General features: G+C 38.8%; 1 protein-coding gene and 1 long non-coding RNA gene across 5 annotated transcripts; one reads left to right on the top strand and one right to left on the bottom strand.

Moving 5' to 3' along the window:
* Positions 1–1,370: 1,370 nt before the first annotated feature.
* LOC136005392 (uncharacterized) lies at positions 1,371–6,313 on the bottom strand. 2 transcript variants are annotated; one of them, XR_010608767.1, is made up of 3 exons: positions 5,810–6,313; positions 5,332–5,472; positions 1,371–3,525 (listed from the first exon to the last, which is right to left on the bottom strand). It is a non-coding gene; the product is annotated as an uncharacterized LOC136005392 (long non-coding RNA). The 2 variants fall into 2 exon arrangements; XR_010608768.1 differs by having other exon boundaries at positions 1,371–3,287; positions 3,414–3,525; positions 5,332–6,313.
* On the top strand, positions 6,273–17,162 carry FAM174A (family with sequence similarity 174 member A). Of its 3 annotated transcripts, none has more exons than XR_010608766.1 (4): positions 6,273–6,727; positions 10,636–10,770; positions 14,546–14,629; positions 16,246–17,162. XR_010608766.1 is itself a non-coding variant. In XM_065662818.1 (3 exons), the coding sequence occupies exons 1-3, from the start codon at positions 6,309–6,311 to the stop codon at positions 14,565–14,567; spliced, it is 576 nt and encodes a 191-aa protein (XP_065518890.1). In that variant the 5' UTR covers positions 6,273–6,308; the 3' UTR covers positions 14,568–15,012. The 3 variants fall into 3 exon arrangements, 1 of the variants encoding a protein (XP_065518890.1); XR_010608765.1 differs by lacking the exon at positions 16,246–17,162 and adding an exon at positions 10,874–10,986 and having other exon boundaries at positions 14,546–15,012; XM_065662818.1 differs by lacking the exon at positions 16,246–17,162 and having other exon boundaries at positions 14,546–15,012.
* Positions 17,163–17,594: the final 432 nt, after the last annotated feature.

Genomic DNA, 17,594 nt, shown 5'->3' on the forward strand with positions numbered 1-17,594 from the left:
GTCATCAGCCTCACCTCAAATTTGTCTGTAAGGAACCTGTATATATAACAGGATGATAAAAATGCCCAAAGCCAGCCCAAAGGGTCTGACATATGAAAGGAAACTTGCTATAACAAATTACTTCCCATTACAAATCAGTATAGAATTACAGCACTTAATCACACAATTTAAGACTGGTTTTGGGGGTTTTTCTTTAGGTACTAGTTACGGCAATTATAGGTTCTCTTTTCTGCTGCATGATTATATACTGAAAGAACACAATGTAAACGTGCAAGACATTCTTACTGGTTTATTTCCATAAAAATCCTGACTTACAGCACACTTGAGCCTAGACAAACCCTATTACAAAATTTTCTGCCCTTTTTAGGGCTCTATTTTTCAGGCTGTCCTTTTGCTTGGATGTGACACACTTACATTCTTTTGGTAAACTTCTAATTCTCAATAAAAGGTTACTGATTAAAAACTCTTTGTAATGTATTTTATTGTTCACAGGTAACACCTCTAAATATGTAACAATAACATAAAAAATGATGTAAACAAACAAGTGCTCACTATAAATTGAATTAAAATGCAGCTGTTACTCCAATCTGGTCTGCTTTTCATTTCCCTCTTTCACTCAGCATGTCTTTGAAGACTCAGAGTAAGGAAAGATAAAAACATTTGTTAAAGTCCAATTGTAAAACTCTGCTTTTTGACACCCTAATTCATGGGTGTAGGCTGTATTTGCAAATATTTCTAACTCACTTTTACGTTGAACACCAGTCAGGTATTAAACTGACTTAACACCACCACATGTTCCTGGGTTATGGTAAAATTTAATAATGAACTCTACAAATCTTCAAAGTACAATTGTACTTAATCTTACGACTGTCAACGTAAACTAGATGTGTGCATAACATCGAGGATCTAAACCTTTGAGATTTAATTCACACTTTGTGAGTGGTCCAGGCAGCTCTAAGCAGAGAATTATGGTATCATTTCAGAGAGGAAATAAAAATGGATTTTTGTAACTGATTAACTATTGTATTTTTATTGTTCCTAAAATAGTGATGGTAATGTTTACAACACATGAAAAACTGCAGAGATTTTACAGGTTTTTTTGCCTCTCTTTTTCGAGTTCATGAACACCATCTTTTGGGAGTGCACTAAGGCCCTAAACAGTATACTTCTCAACTGAGGGAACACACTGAATTTTTGATGCTTTTGCGAGGAAGAATGCAAGCAAGGAAAACACAAAAGTTTCAGAAAAAAACATATTACTTTAAAATGCAAATAATCATGTAAGTCAAGAGAGTACTCATGCATGTGGACATCAAGGATAAAATTCTTGTGTCTAATGAGACAGTCATAAACATAAATCTGTGAAAAAAAGATACATTATATTTTTAGCACGTAACTAAAGTGGTAAGCAGTACTGTCTATTTTGAAGCCCAAACCTCCAACCCTCCAACTGATACACAGCACCTCTAGGAATTTCACTATGTCTTTGTGACAGAGGAAGAGGCTGGAATGGTCCATAGGCTCAAAACATGTAGGAATCACAGATTTAGATAATTCAGCCAAGAAAAGATAAGTAGTGATAGACTGTGATAAATCACGTATAACAATGCATGATAAAAACCATGACAACTTCTTGCTTCCATATATGGGTAAACAGCTTAGATTTTGCTGGAAGCTGCTGGATCGAAAGATAAACTTGATAGTAATGAAAGAAAAATACTGTTCACTAGAACACTGGAAGACACTGATGCAGATGAAAACCTTCCACAGAAACATTTGTTCAGATCAGCAATAAAAACTAATTTTAAAATCCTTATATCAATTTATTGCTGCTACAAACAACTGATTTTTTTTATAGCCATATATAAACTGATTTCTTCTTTGAAACAAATTAAAGTATCTTGCCTACCTTCAGTAATTTGCTGTTATATTAAAAGCAGATAGTATCTGGCAACCCAATTTTACAAAAGCACTATTAAAAAGCAACATTTATTGTTAACTCTTACTCTCCTGCTTAAAATAAGAAATCAAAATACAGAGTGCATAAAATGCTGTGGTTTTATTAGCAAGTATCACCCCATTCTATTCAAAAAAGAATTTAAACTTATGTGATATATTCCTAAGCATATGTTTGATTTACAATAAAAACCCATACTTCATGTTCTTAAACACAAGAAATTGATCCTGGCACTACCAGAGCCTTTTGACATTATAAAGACAATAGGTAATAAACAAACATGAAAATATAATATTAAAGACAATGAGATTCCTCCATCCCTTCAAGACATTTTATCTAAAGCTTAGACAGAAATACAATCAATTATTTTAATGATGATAACCATTTTCTGCAGAAACACAATGATAACAACACCACAGAATTGTGCAGTTCAGTGCTACCAGAGACAGTAGTTTCTGGCCCTGTAATTGCACACATAGAGGAAGAGCCATCCTATATCTCCTCAGGTATGTCTGCATACACCACCAGAATACCATTCAAAACATGTTTTAGACACTGTTTTCTCAAACTTTAGAATGATTGCTTACCTTCAGATTCTAGATACTATTTTTACACACAGGAAATAATAGTCTTTTTCACAAAGCTTTCTTTACATGCAATAGCTGAAATAGTTTGGTCCAGAGCTACTGAAGACATTTAAAATAACAATGGTGTAGACCTAAATAGCTAGATTTTTAAAGGCACTTACCTAAAGAGGCACTCAGCTGCATTCTAAAAAGCAGTCAGGGACCAATCTCCAGCTAACATAACATAAAAGTGAAATGCACCACTTTTCCTTTCTTTTTCTTTTTTTTTTTATTTATTTTCATATATATATATGTATCTGTAGAAAATGTATCTGTAATGTCTTTGCAGAGTATATTGTTCTGCAATCCTCTGCAACAGTCAGTAGTTACTTAGTTTGCATATCACTGGGGAATGAATCTTTAAAAGAAAAGGGAGAGATTAACCACTGGGGTTTTTTTAATTGATTGCTTGAAAAGATTTCTGATCTATGAAAGGGTAAGTATACATATATTTGGACAATGATGTCCTCAGACAGCATAAATAATAGTGATTAGAATGTGGTTTGGACACCTATTGAATCAGATAGTGCTATTCAGGCTTAAGAACTTAATACAGCTTACAGTGGCAGAGGACCTAGCTGTAGCACTCTATCTGAGCAGAGAAGCACAGTCACTTCTGGTGTCTTCTTGTCTCAAGATCACCTGAAAGTCATCCCACAAGGGCTTCACAAAGGATGACATCAACAGGCTGATAGGACTGAGAGCTGAAATAGATGTGCCCATTGTCACCACAAGTTATCAGGAAACTCATAATGACATTTTACTTGAACTACCAAGAGAAGAAAATAGAAAGAATATACAGAGCTCCTAAGTATCTTTCTCTGAATTACCATTTCATTTCCTGATGAAAAGGCCTCCTTCCAGACATCCTTGACACTCACATAATCTTGCAAAGTAATTTCTCTGCTCTTTCAATTCATCCACAAGGCCTATTTGAGGGAACTTAAAAAAAAAATAATAAAAAAATTGTCCAATTTTGTTTTTCTGAAAGGTACAAAGTCAAGTAAGCTCCATTAATGTGAATGGGCAATTTAGGAGTCTCAATGTTTTTCACTGGCACTCAAGTTTTTTCACATTCTGGGTGAAAAGATATGAAAGTTCTTTATTTCTTTCGTAAGTAAGAAAAGTTCTAAGTTTACACACAGAATAGAGGAAAATAAACCTAGGACACCTCTTTTAAAAGCTACTGTACACCAGGATGATCACAGAATGTTACCATTTGTTCTTTATTCTCTTTCCTGTCTTTGGCTCCAAGCAATAAATTACACAACAATTGCTAACAGGCAACTAAACTTAAAAAACTTAACTATAATTGTCAAATAAATTTCCACATACAGGTTCAAAGTTATGTCACGTTTCATTTAAGAAGTATTTTATAGCACTCTCAAAGAAAATTTTTGCATACAAACTTGAAGATTATTTATAGTTGGGCTAAATACTAAAAAAAAAAAAAAAAATCTATGCATTTCAAATATTAAAACCCCCAAAAAAGTCTATAAACACATCAATAATTATTTCTTTTAAAATAAAGAACATAAATGCTGTACTATTTTTTTTTTTCTGAAAATTCAGAGATTATTTTACCTTGCTGAAATAAAAGCACTAGCTTTTCATTGTAGAAAAAAACTTCAAAAGGCAACTTTCCCTGCCCATACAGAACTGGAACCCTCAGTTTTAAGAAGGATAGTATTGTAAATAGGGACATTTAAAAAGTTTGAACAGTAAGCCATCTACACTGACCAAGACAATTTTCCCTTCAAGTTTTGCATCTGACATACAGTTTGCCAAGAGACAAATCACCACATTCCCCTGAGTATTCCAGCACTGTTACATCTTACACAACCCATCCACCACTGACAATTCTTTAGGTTAGTTTAACATCAGTGACTGATGTTTTAAAAGCATTCCACCTTGACTTTTGTATGTAATGTGTTCTTCAGTCATAAGCCACTGCGCTGGAAGCCAAACACTTGAACTTGTCAGGAAGAAACACACCCCAAGGGAATTCATGGGGAAGAAACCTGATAGAAAGTGCGGGGGTGAAGACCTCAATCAGTCAAGTTCTATAGATGTTATTAATGATGGAAAAAGCTATCAAGAAAGCTTATTCACATGCTTCCTATAGCACTTTCTGCAAAAACTGCTGTTCAAAGTAGAAGGACAATGTTTTTTCAAGGGGAAGACATATAGATGATAGTTAAAAGGGCAGATGTTATACAAAACAGTTTCACCCTTTCCAAATTCTGTCCCGTTTGTGTGACTCAAGACCTTGTTTTCCAAGTTAACTAACAATTAACTTGTTAATAGTGCATTTTAACTGTTGAAATTATCCATACGTGATTTTACATGATCCAGTATGATTGATAAACTGAAAAATTTAAGGGCTCTGTGGTATCAAAACAGGTCTGCTCATACACAAAATCTGGTTGTTACCCATTACTTCAACTGCAGAAATATTATTGTACAAGGCTTCTTTGCTACCTTGGCTTTTTATCCATTTCTTTTTACACCATGACAAATGAAAAAGAACTGACTGCCAGTGTGCATAGATGTTCTGTATGCACAACTGACCCCTGTGAGCCTCACTGTAGTTTACTGTTCGTAAAATAGAAGCCAAAGAAAATTAACAATTGACTTTAATGGTTAAAGGGCTATCCTACCAGAACAGCATTTTATTTAAGGAACGTGTGTGACACCAACATGATAATCACTATGTCAGACTTTGTACAAAGTGTTAACCTGTCTTACCTGTCCATGAATGGCCACCAGCTTCAAAATGCATTGACTGTTCCATGACCTTTGGCTGTGGTGGGCTGAGACACAACCATTTTCCCCAAGTGCAGTACAGGCTGGGGCTGACACCTAGAGAGCAGTTCAGCTGAGAAGGACCTGGGAGTATTGGTGACAAGTTGACCATGAGCCTGCAGTTTGCCCTCGTGACCAGGAGACACAAGACTGACCTGGGGTGCCTCAGGAGAGGCACAGCCAGCAGGTCGAGGGAGGTAATCCTTCCCCTCTGCTAGACCCTGGTGAGGCCACATCTGGAGAACGGTGTCCAGTTCTGGGCTCCTCAGTACAAGACAGCTACGGGAGAGTGTCCAGTGAAGGCCACAAGTATGATCAGGGGCCTGGACTATCTCTCTTATGAAAAGTGATTTTGGGAGCTGGGCCTGTTTAGTCTAGAGAAGAGAGACTGAGAGGGAACGTATCTAAAGCATATACATACCTCAAAGGCTGGTGCCAGGAGTATGGGGCCAGGCTCTTTCCAGTGGTGCCTAGCAACAGGACGAGGAGCAATGGCCATAAACTAAAACACAAGAAGTTTACCTCAACAAATTATACTCAGAGACGAAGAACTTCTTTACGTTGAGGGTGGCAGAGCTGCCCCGGGGTGTGTGAGGGAACAGGCTGCCCCGGGGTGTGTGTGGAATCTCCCTCTCTGGACATGTTCCTGTGTGACCTGCTCCAGATCGCTCTGAACTGGCAGGGGGGGTTGGACTGGATGATCTCCAGAGGTCCCTTCCAACCCTACTGACTCTTTGGTCTTTCCACCATTTGGCCTCAACTGAAACAACAGCTGTAGTCTCAGCCTTCAGGCACTAATATTTTCCAAGCCCTCCTTCTGCTTATCTGTCCCGAACCAGCACCGCCAGCAGCACCGCCAGCAGCCCCAGCCGCTGCGGGCTACGGGGAGCGCGCGACACTGCAGGCCTCAACGCGCTCCCATGGCAGCGGCCGGCGCCCGGCGAGCAGCGCTTCCGCTTCCGGCGGCCAGACGGCGGCAGGGCCCGGCCGCGCTTAGGCCGCGGCGGGCGGAGGGGTGCGCTGGTGGAGGTGTGCGCCGGGAAGGAGCAGAGGCCGACATGTGGCCGCCGCCGCTGCCCTGGCTGCTGGCGGGGCTTCTGCTAGCTGCCCGTTGCGGGGAGGCTGCGGCGGCGGCCCTTCACCTCCGGAGTGCCAACATCGCCTCCCCGCTCCCCACCGAGGTGGCCGGCGGGGCCGCCACACGAAGCAGCAGCAGCAGTCGCCTGGCCGAGGTGTCGGCGCCGCCCGAGCAAGGCCAGCCCATGACCCAGCGCGCTCTGTCCGTGCTTGTGCTGGCCAGCGCCGCCCTCATCGTCTACTTCGTTATCCGGACAGTGCGGTGAGGGAGGGGGCCGCGCTGGCTCCATCGGTGCTGCGGGGAGCGGGCGGGCGGGCCGGCGGGGCAGACGCTGCTGTCCCCTCCAGGCCGCTGAGGGGCCGGGCCGGGCCTGGCCAGCGGTATTGGCTGTCAGGGTCGCCTCGGCTCCCGCATGGGGGCCGGCGAGCTGGGCCTGGCGCCGCTGCTGCGGGCAGCGCCGCCGGGTGAGGCGTCTGGGTAATGCCGGCGGAAAGGCGCTCAGTCTGGTTCTGCTGTCGCAGGGGTTACCGCTCATCATTGTCGGGCCTCGTCTGGCTGCCCCCTGCTCCCTTCAAGGGGGCATGTCACCACTGACATCCTGAACTTAGTTTTGTACATTCTCTGGGTTATTGTCCCGTTTGCATAGTTCTGTCTCACTGAGCTACAGGATTTGTTCCATCTCCTCTTTGTCAGTAGACATATTTCTTTTCTGCTTACTGTTTTTTGATAAACTTCTCTATTTCACACTGTCTTTAGGAAAGGTCCCTTAAAAAGCATGGGCTATCAGTCATCTGCCTTTATATTTCTCATAGAAATACTGGCTGTGTAACTCAACATGATTTTTCAGTTAATTGCAGTGTCTTTCACGGTGTTTTGTTGTTCTTGGAGTTTTACTTGCTGTCATGCTCAAACTGTGAACTCCTCTAGGTAAGCCCGAATTTGTGATTATGCATAAAGCACATTCAGTATGCAGCAAGTTCTCTCTGTATTTTTTACTGTAGTTAGATACACTGGTGTATGTTCAGTACCTTTGTCGTGTATTCCAGAAAGATAGTTGAGAGACAGTGGTCTGTGGGGGCAGTTATTAAGACATGCAGTCCAAGTGAGCTAGGCTATCCCAATTGCTCCATAGCTCTTGAGCAGGCTTAGATCTTTATTTTTCTTAGAATCCATATCTTGATGATACTATATCTTAAAGGAAAAAAAAAACATAAGCAAGTGGAAGTGGACAAGAGCACTTCTCAGTGTTCCTGTACCTCCTAAGAGTTGGAGTTCTGAGTAATACTATGGAAAGTTAATTGCAGGAACTAGAGAAGGAAATTCTCATCTACTAGTGTTATTTTCTGGTTAAGTTGCAGTTGTTGGATATTCTGGTTTTGGCAATAAGAAGGTTGCTCTTCAGCATTTGAAACTGGAGCATTGCCTGGAGACGCTACTGTAAACGGGAAGGTTTTGTAAAGTAGGTTGTGGTTGTCCTGTTATTCTGTAATTCTGCTGCATCTTTCTGTTGCATCTAGCTTCTGAAATTGGGAGATGAAGCATATGCTTAGAATTTGAATTGAGGCTGAAATATTTTTGGCAATAGTTGTATAAGAAATTTAGGGATGAAGTACAAACTTCCCAGTTTCATTTTTAAAGATTTTATTGGAATAAAACCATGCATGTTGTTGTCAGCCATAAAAGTTTTGGGGTTTTTTACAGACTTTCAGCTAGGTCACCCACCTAGTGGATGAAGGGAAGGCAGTGGGTGTAGTTTTTCTGCATTTTGGTAAGGCTTATGAGATTGTCCCTCATAGTTGCCTTCTGGACGAATTGCCCAAATGTGGGATGAGCAGGTTTATGGTGTGCTGGGTGATGGAAGTGGCTGAATGGCAGGGTTCGAAGGGTTGTAGTGAGTGGGGCTTGAATCTGTACCTGGTACAGAATAATGCTGGACACAAGTGAAAACTGGGAGAGGAGTGGCTGGAGCACCTGTGCAGAAAGGGATCTGGTGTGTTGGTCAGCAGCAGTCTCAGCATGAATCAGCAGTATGCCCTGGCAGCCAAGAGTGTGAACTGCATCTTGGGGTGCATAAAACACAGCATGGTCAAACAATCAAAGGAGGTGATTATCCCACTATATTCGGTGATGCTCTGGCCTCACTTTGAGTGCTGTGTGCACGTTCCTGACCTATGAGCTATGTCCATTCATAGAATTACAGAATGGATAGGGTTGAAAAGGAGCTTAAGATCATCTAGTTCCAACCTCCCTGCCACAGGCAGGGACACCTCTCACTATTCCAGGTGTTGCCCAAGGCTCTGTCCAGCCTGGCCTTGAACACTGCCAAGGATGGAGCATTCACCACTTCTTTGGGCAACCTGTTCCGGTGCCTCAGTACCCTCACAGTATAGAACTTCTTCCTTATATCTAACCTGAATTTCCCCTGTTTAGGTTTAAACCCATTACCCCTTGTCCTGTTGTAACAGTCCCTGATGAAAGGACTCTCCAGCTTCGTTACAGGGCTCCTTCAGATACTGGAAGGCTTCTAAGAGGTCTCCACTCAGCTTCTCTTCTGCTGGCTGAATAGCCCCAACTTTCTCAGCCTGTCTTCATACAGGAGGTGCTCCAGCCCCTTATCATTCCTGTGGCCCTCCTCTGGACTTGCTGCCACAGCTCCATGTCCTGCGTATGTTGAGGACATGTCCTGGGTTCAGCTGTAACAGTTATTTTTCTCCTTCTTAGTAGCTGGTGCATTGCTGTGTTTTTGACTTTAGCCTGGGAACAATGCTGATAACACACTGATGTTTTTAGTTGTTGCTAAGTAATGCTTACTCTGATCAAGACTTTTTCAGTCTCATGCTCTGCCAAGTGAGGAGGGGTTCTTTTCTGCATCCCTCCAGGAGCAGGGAGGGAAGAAAGAGGAGTGAGTGAGTGGCTGCGTAGTGCCAAGTTACCGGCTGGGCTTAAACCATGACAGGACACCAGAATTGCAAACAATACTCCAAGTGGGGTCTCATGAGAGCAAAGTGGAGGGGCAGGATCACCTCCTTCGACCTGCTGGTCACACACCTTTTGATGCAGGCCAGGACATGGGTGGTATATGTCTGCAACTGCACACTGAAGCTGTCTCATGTTCAGTTTCTTGTCACCCAGCACCCCCGAGGTCTTCTCCACAGGGCTTCACTGAATCTCTTCTCCACTCAACCTGTAGCTTTGCCTGGGATTGCCCTGGGCCCAGCTGTAGGACTTTGCCCTTGGCCTTGTTGAATTTCATAAGTTTGGCATTGGCCTACTTCTCACATGTAGTCCCTCTGGATATCATCCCATCTCATCCCATCCCTTCCTTCAAGTGTGCCAACTGCATCACACAGCTCAGTGTTATCAGCAAATTTGCTGAGGGCTCACTCGATCCCACTCTCCATGTCCATGTATGTTGTGTAAGCATCTCCATTATCCTTTTAGCCTTAGTCTTTTGACTAATCTGTATATAGAGAAAGTTTTCACATTACAATTTCTTTTATCCCTTTTTGAGCAGCATTCATTTGAATCTAGAAATTTCTGCCAGCCTTCTGATAAGATTTGTTTTGTTTGTTTTTTTTCATTTCCAGCAATCTGGATATTTGCTGTGACTGTCTTAGGTTATTCTCAACTCAAAGTAGGGACTCACTTTCCTTTTTACACCATTAAGTAAAAAAGTAAAGTATATAGTGAGATAACAGGAATTTTGCATATATAAATAGCATGAACTTGCTTGCCTTCATTTCCTATTTTGTGTTCAAATTAATTTCTGGTCTAGAATATCTGGGAGTGCTTTTGTCCTAGAGCCAGTTGCTTATTGTAGAATCTGCTAAAAGTATGCCTTTGCATACTTTTAACTGGCCATTTTTCACCGGCTCTTGCATTTAGCTATAAAGTGCTTGTTTAGGCTTTTTGTATCTGCTACAGTATTTCTACTCAAAACTACAAATAACATACTTACTAGCCTTAAATATTTCATTAGCTCTTGGCACTTAGAATTGTTCTCTAAATTTCTTACACCTGAGTGTGTACGCTTTACATATACTATGTTTTTTTAGAAATTTACGACAAGTATCAATATAGTTATATTTTAAGGGATAGTTTTCATGCATTGTGGGAATAGAAAGTAGAGAATAATTTGTAGAATTTAAGTGTTTTAAAATACATTTCAGGCTCAGAAGGCGAAGCAGAAAAACCCGAAGGTACGGCGTTTTGGATACAAACATAGAAAACATGGAGCTCACCCCATTAGAGCAAGATGATGACGATGATGATACAACACTATTTGATGCCAATCATCCACGAAGGTTTGTATATAGAAGTCAAAGTTACTTCTAGCAACAGCAGTGGAGTATGGATGATAAGCTGTTTCACTGAGAAAGCTCACTACTGTGTTTCATATGCATGTAGTTGGAGAAGGGATGTCAAGATCACTTGAATTTTAAATGGGCAAGAATTTAGTGGGCAAGAAGATAAACACCATTTGTCTTCAGCATGTGAGTTCCAGAGAAATGGAGAGGAAGGTATGATATTTTTGTTACAAATACGGTGTCATGACTGAAGCTTGTGTTGAAGTCAGCAACTACCTGTTACCTTTTTTTTTTTTTTTTATTTGCATACCTTAAAATAGAAGCACTGAAAACCCTAGAGGGAAAGTTCACTAAAATAGTATCAGAGGTTTTCAGAGAATGGATTTCTGATGTTTTGGTGGGTTTTTTCTGTGCATTTCTAAACAGTTTAACTGAAGAAAAAAATAAATCCAGGTATCTTATTGTAGAACATTCTAATATGCATAGGACTTTTAAACTGTTATAAATCCACTTTGCAGTTGGAGTCTTAGTAGTGGAGTTTCCAAAGTACTCCATAACTTTCTTACCTGCTTTACATATTTCAGTTATTTCATTCTTGGATATTTAATTCTTGTCCCTGAGAGAATGTAGAAGGGTGAAACAAAAGTGAAAACAGTAAGAAAAGGAAGTATTTGTAAGATGAGGTGTTTTGGTTTTGTTTGGTTTTTTTTCCGCACAAACATGCTAGAGTGATGATGCGGTGTATATATGCCTGTTGATTGCCTAGCTTAAGAGATGAGCCTGAGAACTCCTAAAGTCTAAATAGGGCTGTACCAAGGACCCTATATATTTCTATTGTGGTTATTCAATCAGGTAAAGCATATTCTATTCATTCCCTTTCAAAGTTTATCTTGGAAATTCATTGAAATGGTTGCTTAATGGATTGCCCTATCTCTGCTCCCAGTATATATTTTTTTCAGATTATGTCCAAAGGTAATCTTTTTGCCACTGCACTTTCTATGGTTATGTGGTAGAAATTACTATGATTAAGAAATTAACTTGCATTAAAGCAAACTCTTCATAACCATAGACAGAAGTGCTTGCCCTTAACTGTGATGACTACCAAAAAAAAACCATCACATTGCTAGTGCTGTATTTGGAAAAAAATCCAACCAACAAAACAGAACAAAAAACCCCACAGAAAAACCCTCTACCCTGTCCTAAATTCCAAATACTCATCTCCTCTTCAAATTGAAGTGCTATGATAAATTATCATTTAGTTCAGCTACACCAGGCAGCTTGAAGGTAGATTATTGATCCAGGCTGTTTTGGAAATAGTCTTTTGAATGATATATAATACCAACAGTTTGAATACAGTATTAGTTTTTTATTTAGCTGATGGCATGGGTATTGTAAAATACATCAAGTATTTATTTAATACAGTTCTTCACTCACTGTGGTATCTTGTTGATGAAAGAACTGCTAGATGAGTAGTATTTTATTTTAAGAAGATCAGATTTGGATGAAAAAGCAATACCTGATGTTTTGATCCAAGTCCACATAGCCCAGAAAAACTGGAGAGTGATGTGACATGTAGTGCTTGAAGATGACATAGTCTGGAGTAAATACATAGAGTGATGTAACTTGTGGTGTAGGCAGACCTTTATTTATAGGGCTCCAAGATGACCTAAAATTTTATGTGTTTCACAGAAGAGATGATAATGTCAACCTCTCAGTCAGACTGCAAGAAAAGTAATTGTATTGGTGTAACTGAGTGATCTAACCAAACTTAATTTCAACATGTTTGTATTAATTTGCTGAAGAGAACTGACTAAGCAGATAAGAAGGAATACCTTTAGAAGAGAATAACTATTGATAATAAAGGAAGAATATGTTATTGTTGTTTCAAGATAGCTCAGAAAGTATAGTAAGTTGTTAAATTATCAAAGTCATCATATTATGTTAGAAGCTTCAGAAAACAAAGACTTCAGTTATGTTTAGTCAGTAGCGTGAATATATTCTGTTTATATGTATTGAGAGCTTGCTGTGTCCTTTATGGGGAGAAGCTCTCAAATTTTTTTAAGTTACTTTTTATCTTGAAACACTATGTATAGGAGGAAGACAGTGCTAACAATGTGAATGTACTCCACAAATCTCTACAGAGCAGCTTTATAAAATACTGTCCAAACTTTGCAAAACACAAAACATCATTGCTGGGGGGGGGAGTTCGGAAATTAATGTAGAGTACTTTTTTCTTTTTTTTTTTTCCTTTTTAAATCCTTAATTAGGAATGTATTTCTGTTAATTTTTTTTCTCCTTGTTTCAACTAAGTCTTTTGCATCTGGACTGAAGCTTAGTAATCAGTCTTCATGTCACTTCTTAACCAAGAATGACCAAAAGGAGTACAAAATGCATAAGTAATCCAAGAGTCACTGGCGACACTTGATGATAATGATATTCATATACTCTCAGGAGATATCATTACATTTGTCATGATATTTGCAGTAATTTAGAGGTATGGTTGGTTGGTTGTTTTTCTTAAGGTAGCATAAATATGCAGTCATACTTGGAGCTACTAATTAGGAAACAAGAGTGACCTTTAATGGTTTTTCATTTTAGTCCTTTGTTAAGTAAATCAAAGTTGCAGTTTTGCTTAAGTACAGTCAACAGCAGCTTATTCAGTTTAAGTTTTTTACCCTCATAACTCATAATGGAAGGAAATAAAAAACTAAACGCATTTACAGGAATCTACATGTTTTGGTAGGTTCATATACATTCGTTATGGACAAAAAATTACGTTAAGTATTGTTCTATAGAAAATAGATGTGTTTTTTTCTTCTTTCTTTGTGACCTGTTAATAAACTGCAATAGTATCACTCTGCTTTCATTTTTTCTTGACTAAACTAATCAAGTTGTTTTTAAAGTAATGCTCTACAGCACAGTATGTGCATGTTAGAAATCCCTACAGGCTTGTTTTTAACTTGTAAGTCTGTTTGACCTTTCCAAGGCTAGGCAGAGAAACTGGCTTCTTTCCTGAAATCAGCATAGCGGTGTTACTATCCTGGTGTCCTGATATAATGATTACTTCCACTGTTGCTGTTTTTTTCCAGAGCTATATGAAAAAAAGGCCTGTGCCCTTGGTTGTAGCATAGGTGCCATTTAAGTGTGCTCTCACTGTTGTCATCATCCATGTAGCTAGTCTGCGTGCCTCTTCAGTTTGGGGCAGCTTACCTGAATGGGATGTTTTAGCCATTTTGTTTAATAGCATGCTATTAAATATCAAAGTTTTAAATTCTAACCTTTGGTTTCTCACCATGTAGCTTTACCTACATGTCAACTGAAGTACAGTATTATTTTTCAAAGGCATATCACACTAATATAAGTTGCAATTCTCATTAAATCACGTTAACACGCAAACTACTTGCTGCACTGCAAGGCACAAGGAAAAGCACTTACTCAGTTTTTGATAGCCTTCCACTCACGGGTTGCTATCAAAAGTTACCAAAGTTTGAACAGGAACAGGGGAGCCTTGGAAGCTTAAAAATATATCCAGTAAGGTAAAACCACAGTTTTTTTGCAAGTGAGCTGTCTGTTTGGGAAGTTTAAATCAATAGAGTTTTATGGCACTTCAGTTCAAAGTCATAGGGTAACTCTGAGTTTTTACATGCAAATTTAATAATACAATGTTATATCTCAATGGGATTTTTGTAATGTTTGATCTTCAAAAATGTAGGCTAAAGTTCCTCTTGAAACAGGGTATTTCAGATTAATGCATCTGTTCCTTCTGTTGTAGAGAAGTACGTGCCTTTCAGTGAGAGAACTTAATCTTAGAACCAGAGAAGGAGACTGCTTCATGCAAGGAATAAGAAGCAAGAGGGTATGCAAATTGAGGGGACTAATTTAATTTGTGTATATTATGGCATCCTTAATTTGTTGCAATAAATACTGTACCAATTTGTTGTACGTTTTTGTATATAAAGGATTCTAAATGTAAAGCCTACGGAGAGAGAGTGCACTAAAATGAAAACCTATTTGGAAGGAAGATTACTTTTAAAACAGGGTATTTTTTTGCTTGTTACAAATCTTGTATGCCATAAGTGTGGTATACACTTTTCCTACAGTTACCTGGAATGTTGACATATTTTTTTTGCTGATATTAAATTGTAAGTGAACATAGCATCTGTGGACTCATCAGAATTGTTAGAACTTGATTTTACTTGAGGAGACGCTTTATCCTTCACAAATAAAAAGCCAAACTACTGCCTTTTGCATTGAGACTTTTTTTTTAACTGAATTAATATGTTTTATGTAAACCTCAGTGAACAAATAAAAATTGTTTCCAGTGTTCCTAGTCTTCAGTGTGGTACTTCAACATCATAGATTTTAAGGATATTAATATAATCTTATAAAACACAGTACTGCAAACATCTTCTTTCTGTTAAGACTGCCAGTTATAACTGTTGAGTCAATCTGGGACATCCATTTTCAACTTGCGTGAACAGATGTTGCTCGCTGACCTTAGGGTGCTGCTTTTGTAGTCCACATGGTGTCAGCATTCAGACCTATAGTGAAACAGCACCTTTAGGTCATCTTGCATACTTTTATACCCTTTAAACTAGGTCAAATACAAAATTTACTGTAACTCTAAAATGAAAAAGTGACATCAGAAGCAGCTGCTACTATGAAAGGTGTGGTAGTAGTCCTGTGAATGTAGTTGGCATCTATCAGTTACATTTATTTTTTAGCTACTGCTATAAAAACGAATAGAACAAGCATTATGACCTAGAAACCTAATTTTTTAAAAAATGTGTTGTAGTTTCCACAGGAATCTCAATAATGCAGACAGAATGTTCAAATTCTAGTTAATTAAAATGACTGAAAATGTATTGTGAATTCTGTATGTATCTAATTATCAAGGTATAAATATAGCAGTATTGGTCAGGCTGGTTATGTTTCCTCAAAGTTTATGTGTTACTGGCTGCAGGGAAAGAAGCATTATATTTCCTTATTCTTCAGTCCCTTTTTGGTGTTTGAACAAAATTGGAACACGTTATTTATTTTTAAGGTTATTTCTATAGTGGTGGGGCAAGGAGGAGGTCTGCTATATACTTTCTTAACCCTTTCCCAGCTGATTTTGGTGTACTGAAGCGTGCTTACTTGCCCTAGTAACAATTAGAGTCAAGATGTTAATAGGCCAGTAAAGAATGGGAGCTGATATGCTGAAATAAACTCGTTCAAGATGTGAGATACCCTAAGTTTAATGGGAAATACCTGGGGGAGAGGCTAGATTTCTTCAATAATTTGAATTTCTGGGGACAGAAATGGAATATGGAGAAAAAGGTTGGAAGACTCAAAGGAAAAAGGTTTCTAAAGATACTTTACAGTTTTTGCAGTATGAAATTTATCATGGTATAGCTATTACTTAGTTTTGGGTTTTTGTTGGTGTTTTTTTATATATTTTTTGTGACTGTTTTTATTTTTTCTTTTGACCAGTAAGAGCTGGGGAAGGACTCAAATCTAAAAAGCAACTGAAAGACACAGGTCTTAAAAAAAGCTGGACTGCTTCATAGTTTTAGAATAGATGCTGTTTGCTACGGACTTCTTGTCTCATGGTACTGCTGGTGATATTCCAAGCTGTTAACTGCTAAACACCTGAAGAACTGACCCATATCTCTCTGGGATGCTGTCTTCTGCTGACACTTTTTCATGATTTTCCTCTGTTCATAGTTGCTCATCTGTTCCAAGTGGCTTGCACTCTGTTTAGCTTACATCTTGAAGCATTCTCATTTTAAGACACAGTAAAATGGGAAGATTTCTTAATAAAGATACTATCAGGATGCATGGATAAGTTAAAAATTTTATTAAAAGATACAAATAAAGTCCTTAAATCATGAAGTCTTTTTATTGTGATTTTTGCTTTCTTCCACTGGAAGAGTATGAGCCAAAAGACTTTTGGCATAAGCCTTTTGAATGCTTATGCCAATATACATTGCACATTATATAATAAATATGTTTTTATAAATGATCTGGGTGCAAGAATCAAATATACATAAGTAAGTTCATTGATGACAGTAGGCTGTGAAGAGCTGTGTACTCCCTTGAGAGTAGAGAGGTCTTACAGAGAAATCTGGATAGACCGGAGAGCTGGGCAGTTACCAAACTGATGAAATTTAACAAGTGCAGAATTCTCCACCTGGGATGGACTAATCCTGATTATACATACGAAGTAGGTGATGAGAGGCTGGAGAGCAGTCCTGCAGAAAGAGATCTGGGGGTCTGGGTTGGTGGCAATTTGAATATGAGTCAACAGTGTGCTTATGTGTGTGTTTGTAGTATTCTGGATATACGTATCAGAGAGTGATTTAGATTTTAATTTATTACCTTGGCAACTCTAGCTGTCCTTAAGGAAAACTCACCTCACTTGTGTTGATGTGAGTTCCAAGAAAAAGAAAGCTAAAGTAGAATATGTGAAAAAGTTATTAATTGTAAAATGTGTTCTTTATTTTGCTGTTTGAATATAAACTGTGCTATGCTTGGTGCAGATACATCTGTCTTCACTACCCATAAAACTGAAATATTTTCCTCAATTTATAACACTGAAGGTACCATTCTGCCCATTTGTGTTGTTAGTTACCATAACTCAAATCACAAAATTGTTTGTAATGTTTCAAATTTTAAATGAGAATTAAAAAAAAACCCATGTTGGATTTAATTTTGTCTTCTTTTTAAAATAATAAAAGGGCAAAATTCTGTTTTAAAAATGCAAGTCACAGAGGTTAGGTTTAGGGTATTTTTTTCCCTTCTGGTTCTTAATCTAGGATTTTAACCAAACAATTCTTCCA

This window comes from Lathamus discolor, chromosome Z (genome assembly GCF_037157495.1).
Source record: "Lathamus discolor isolate bLatDis1 chromosome Z, bLatDis1.hap1, whole genome shotgun sequence".
In the NCBI taxonomy this organism is placed as follows: domain Eukaryota; kingdom Metazoa; phylum Chordata; class Aves; order Psittaciformes; family Psittacidae; genus Lathamus; species Lathamus discolor.

Coding starts and splice junctions, on each gene's coding strand:
- FAM174A (XM_065662818.1), top strand. CDS start 6,309: ATGGCAGCGGCCGGCGCCCGGCGAGCAGCGCTTCCGCTTCCGGCGGCC. Junction 6,728..10,635: donor TTCGTTATCCGGACAGTGCG/GTGAGGGAGGGG, acceptor AATACATTTCAG/GCTCAGAAGGCGAAGCAGAA. Junction 10,771..14,545: donor GATGCCAATCATCCACGAAG/GTTTGTATATAG, acceptor CTTCTGTTGTAG/AGAAGTACGTGCCTTTCAGT.